Source organism: Mizuhopecten yessoensis, unplaced genomic scaffold (genome assembly GCF_002113885.1).
Source record: "Mizuhopecten yessoensis strain PY_sf001 unplaced genomic scaffold, ASM211388v2 scaffold3589, whole genome shotgun sequence".
Lineage (NCBI taxonomy): Eukaryota > Metazoa > Mollusca > Bivalvia > Pectinida > Pectinidae > Mizuhopecten > Mizuhopecten yessoensis.
In genome coordinates, this window is record NW_018405120.1 from 665 (window position 1) to 6,395 (window position 5,731).

Genomic DNA, 5,731 nt, shown 5'->3' on the forward strand with positions numbered 1-5,731 from the left:
TTAGTAACAGTGACCTTGACATTGACCATGAACCCTGAAGCATAAACTCATCAGACATATTCTCATTCTTGACCTTTGAATCAACTTGAATGTTTGGAATGATAAGCTCTAAGCCTGTTTTACAATCCCTGTGTAATTATATGTATGTAGTTACAAATGTATCATGTTTGAAAATTGAATAAATACTATTTAAACTAACTTAAATTTTTATCTCGACTTCCGGGCAACCTTTTTTGTTTCCTAATGTCTTCCTTAAAAGTTGCATCTACCCACAAGGGTTTGTTACAAATGTCTAAAATACACGTATGCCATACTGATATGGGTCACAGCGCATAGACATTTGTAACAAACCCATGTAATCAGCTTGAACTTTAGGGTCAAACTTCAAAATATATACTTTACATTATTCAAAAGCGAAGTTTTAAAAGATATTCCAACCCTATTACTACAATATACTGTACTTATGATGGAAACACAATTTTAGTTCCTTTTTCTTAATCAATTAGCATAACTGCACAAATTTTCAACCATTTTTTTATTTTTTTTATTAGCTGTGTTGGAATATTTAAGCTGTGTGTTTGTCTCGAGAGTAATTAAAGTTGCATGTTTGTCTTCAGAAAGATTTGTCTGTTAGTCTTCAGAACAAAAGACGAAAATTTAAGCTGTGTGTATGTAAAAATATAGTAAATTCGAAACTAACGTAGCGTATCAATAACAAGTTATTGGAAGCTTTGAATCTGTAAACCCATATTTTCTACTCATTACAGTCAACACAAACAGTAACTAAACAGAATGTCTTTCTAGTCTGTCAGTTGTAAATTTAAGAAATAAACTAGTTTATTTAAGCACTGAACTGCTTTCAGTTGGCATTCAGAGGCAATATGAATGCCGACTGAAAGCACAAAGGCAAATTCAATGAAGCGTGCTTATACAGTAGGGTTATATAGTGGTGATGCCATACAATGATAAATATATAAAGAACTGGACTATTTGTGTGCATTTTTGATGTTCAAACGACTCATGCCATGTCGATTCTGAAATTTAATGTTTATTAAAACAGCCTTTTCAATTTTGGCAAAACTTTTCATCTTTCAACTAACTGTTTTCTTTCATTAGACCATCACTTCTATATACCATGCTACTGTACAGGCCATTTCCTACTGTACAAAAGGATTTGCCTGAAATTTAAACCATAAAAGTGAAATGTTGACACAAATTGTACTGTATATGATTAAATGTTTACATTTCAACAGGAGATAATAACTATACTATTTTCAGTCAGAATTTAACATCAAAAACAGTTGAAGTCAGACAGAACACAAATGTATGTGATATCTTGAACAAATGTTTTCATTTCAATTTAAATATATCATTGTAATTTTCTTTAACTAAAAAAAGGGATTTTCCAGTATGTAGTTGAAAGGCATTGTGACTTAACACAGCCTCATACTTGTCAACTTTGTGAAATTTCCATAGGGGAGATTATATGTGTTCAGAACTAAAACCATAAATAAATGTGGGTATTTACAACCTAGGGAAGAAATAACACTTTTAAATGGCATTGTTTGAGCTGTTCTGTCAGATGCAATCATCAGATCTTAGAAAGTAGGACTAGTTTAGCAAATTCACTGGCTGAAAATGCTAAATGTTAGGGTCCGAAATCGGGAGTCTCCCTCCTAAATAGGGAGAGTTGGCAAGTAGGTAGCCTTAGACAGATTAATAAGATATCAGAATTTGGTCATCCAATGACATCGTCTCTAGTGTATAAAGGGGAGGTAACTCACCATCCTCCGTATGTAAATACTGAGTAGAACACAGCCATGGCCAGGTTTCCTGGTTCTAGATTTTCTGCTGTATGTGGGAAAGCATTTTCCAAATTCTCTGTCTCACCTGCAAACAATCGTATAGAGTCATATAACTATAAATGTCAAGTTGAAGTTCCAATAAAAGTTCACTGGAAAGGTCAAATATTATAATGGTCAAACAGGTCAAACTGTTGTAAATGTCATACTATTGTGAAGGTCAAACAATTGTATCATCACACTTCTGGAAAGGTCAAATTATTAAGAAGTTCAAGCAAGTCAAACTATTTTAAAGGTCATACATGTACTGCTATAAAGACCACACAATTATAAGGTCAAACAATTGAAAAAGGTCAAACTATTATTAAGGTCACGCTATTGTAAAGGTCAAACTATTATCAAGGTCACACTATTGTAAAGGTCAAACTATTTCAAAGGTCACACAAATGTAAAGGTCAAACTATTATTAAGGTCACAAAATTGTAAAGGTCAAACTATAAGGTCACACAATTGTAAAGGTCAAAATATTAGTAAGGTCACACTTCTGTAAATGTTAAATCATTACAAGGTCACACTTATGCTGTTAATTTCACACTAATGTTAAAGTCATACATTGTAAATATCAACCTCTTGTAACTGAGAAACTGCTGTAAGGGTCTAATCATTGTAAAGGTCAAATCATTATAAAGGTCACACTATTCCTTCCTTATTTGATACATTTCCTTATTTTGAAAAGTAGTATTTGTAATATCTTTCCTTATTTGGGAAAATGAGAAATACATCTCCTTATTTGGTAATAAGTTATATATAACCTTATTCGGAAAATTAATAATATATTACCTTATTTGGTAATGACAAAAAGATGTTTACCTTGTATCAAGTGAACTGCTCCTCCAGTTATGATAATCAGTAGGGCAATAATCTTGGTGACTGACAAGAATGTCTGAACCTTAGTCACATACTTCATGTACACACAGTTGAGTGCTACCAGAGTCACTGAAACAAAAAACCAGATTCCTGCTCAGGCTGACGGTTGGAAATGTCATCAACTTGACATCATTAAAGACATATCCTTAACTTGACATCCTTTTAATCAATTTGTCAATATGACGTCATAACAATATGTTCTCAATTTAGTATTTAGCATTAAGTACATGTGACCTTACATCATTAAACATATGTTGTCAACATGTCATGATAACATCATTATAGATATGCTATCAACTGAATATCATATACATGTCGGCTTAATCTTATAGGTAAGTTGTCAACATCGTTATAGATATGTTGTCAACTTGACATCATTATAGATATGTTGACAACCTGACATCATTATAGATATGTTGACAACTTGACATTATTATATATATGTTGACAACTTGACATCATTATAGATATGTTGTCAACTTGACACCATTATAGATATGTTGACAACTTGACATCATCATAGATATGTTGACAACTTGACATCATTATAGATATGTTGTCAACTTGACATCATTATAGATATGTTGACAACTTGACATCATTATAGATATGTTGTCAACTTGACATCATTATAGATATGTTGACAACTTGACATCATTATAGATATGTTGTCAACCTGATATCATTATAGATATGATGACAACTTGACATCATTATAGATATGTTGTCAACTTGACATCATTATAGATATGTTGACAACTTGACATCATTAAATATATGTTGACAATCGACATCATTATATATATTTTGTCAACTTGACATCATTATAGATATGTTGTCAACTTGACATCATTAAAGATATGTTGACAACTTGACATCATTATAGATATGTTGACACAACTTGACATCATTATATACTAGTGTTGGGAATCGGTTGTTATTTTATAATCGATGATCGGCTATAATCGGTTCAAGTATTTCGATCAATTTTCGATTATAATCGATTAGCAAGGTTACCCAAATTATATGGGTGTTGCAATGTAAAATCAAGGGTTGACTTAGTATGTCCACCTGATACTAAACACCATTTTTTATACACTTTTAACTTTAGGCTTTAACTTGGCCGAACTACTTATGTGTAGGGCTTTACCTCATAACAAAGCATAAGTAGTGTTATTAGGTGGATGCCAAACACATATCAATAGAAAAGAACATGCAATGATTTCAACCGATTATAATCAATTATGGAATTCCATTATCGATTAATCGGAATCGGTTGTGTAACCGATTAGTTTTCGATTATAATCAATCATCGGGACAACACTATTATATACATTATCATAGATATGTTGTCAACTTGACATCATTATAGACATGTTGACAACTTGACATCATTATAGACATGTTGACAACTTGACATCATTATAGATATGTTGTCGACTTGACATCATTATTTATTATCATCACAGAGAACTTCAGTCGGTGGTTGAGTCTAGACTAGAAAGTTACAGGTTGGCAGTAAAAAGCTTTGGTTCAGTTTGGTTGGTTGGGTGGAGCAGTCAGAGGATAACGCACTTGCCTTTTGTCACAGGAAGGGAATTCCAATCTGACAGGGAAAGGGAGGTTATCATAACCCACTGTAGTACCAATTTTAGGTTTCATGATACCAAAACTTGCAAAGCAATACATTTTACATAAATTCACTGTTGCATTGGGTCAGATTGCAGTGACCACAGAAAGGATATCATTAGAAGACAGAAACTTAGCCATCTGAAGTTCTGTAGTCAAGATTAAACCTGTTAGACTTACCTAGAATCCAAGACGCTAGTAGTTTTATTGCTGCTTCTGATGGCCTGCACCCTAGAATCGGCTGGATGGTATACAGTGAGGCAATATATGCGACAAATGCCCAAAATGGACAACAAATCATTATGATATACCCGAACATAATCATAAATCCAGGAAGATCGCCAAAGACTTTGAGAACATAGGCATAACCGCCACCAGCCTTGGGGTAGATGGTTCCCATCTCGGTAAAACATAGACAGACTCCCATGTTTATTAGTCCGCCAATACACCAGATCAACAGAGAGATGGCGACAGACTCTGTATATCGAAAAATGGCCGTCGGTGTGATGAAAATGGAGATATGACCCGTCATAGATATCAGGATAGTTGTACAGTGAAGAAAACTGATAGACTTCTTCAGCCTTACGTCGCCCACTTCATTCACAACAACCGTACCAGTTCTACTTTCACTTTCACCCTGCTCCATCTTCAGACCAGTCGAGGCAGATTATAACAATTGTTAATTACTCGTCCACTAGCCCTTCGTCGTGCAATTGATCACAGCGTTCAACAAGCTTAAAATATACATGAAATAAGAAGCATATCTGAAGATAGGCCTACTGTACATGTGGTCGGTTAATTACGCAACAGATTTCGAAAAAGCTAGTGTATATTGGCCTAGTTTGACGGACCATATCATATGTAGCATTGCCTTACGTAGAGTGTCCGACCTGACCTTGGTGTATTCATATAATGATGTAGTGTCCAGGTCACACAGGTCAGTAAACCAGACATTTTACACAGAAAAGCTGCGGCCGTTGATCATGATCGGCCGTCGTCTACACCCGTCCGCAGTTCTTTACACGACACGGTAGCTTTTATTTGTCTCTAATGTTTAGCATCGAAAGAAGGTAAACTGAAAGAGGTTCCGAAAATTTATTAAAGATGCTAGTACGTCAAATTTTCAAGTGTCATAATTTAAAGTGAAGGGACAAGCGTTGTCATATTATACTTACTCTAAGTCTCATAGTGTTTAATAGTAAGGTGTCAAATGTTATCCTAGGTTTATAGATTAATGGTGGGGAGGCCATATTTGTCATATCGTCAGATTATAATAATATCATATATGTATAGGCCTATAGTGAGGTCATTTTTGTCGCACTATAAGATAAATTGATAAAGTTTGAAAGTGAGGTGACCGTTTATGTAACACT

General features: G+C 34.1%; 1 protein-coding gene across 1 annotated transcript; it reads right to left on the minus strand.

The window, feature by feature from the left end:
* Positions 1–1,746: 1,746 nt before the first annotated feature.
* On the minus strand, positions 1,747–5,394 carry LOC110447748 (Y+L amino acid transporter 2-like). Its single transcript, XM_021493641.1, has 3 exons — positions 4,539–5,394; positions 2,673–2,798; positions 1,747–1,890 (listed from the first exon to the last, which is right to left on the minus strand). The coding sequence occupies exons 1-3, from the start codon at positions 5,002–5,004 to the stop codon at positions 1,781–1,783; spliced, it is 702 nt and encodes a 233-aa protein (XP_021349316.1). The 5' UTR covers positions 5,005–5,394; the 3' UTR covers positions 1,747–1,780.
* Positions 5,395–5,731: the final 337 nt, after the last annotated feature.

Coding starts and splice junctions, on each gene's coding strand:
- LOC110447748 (XM_021493641.1), bottom strand. CDS start 5,004: ATGGAGCAGGGTGAAAGTGAAAGTAGAACTGGTACGGTTGTTGTGAAT. Junction 2,799..4,538: donor ACTAGCGTCTTGGATTCTAG/GTAAGTCTAACA, acceptor TTTTTGTTTCAG/TGACTCTGGTAGCACTCAAC. Junction 1,891..2,672: donor AGCAGTTCACTTGATACAAG/GTAAACATCTTT, acceptor GATTGTTTGCAG/GTGAGACAGAGAATTTGGAA.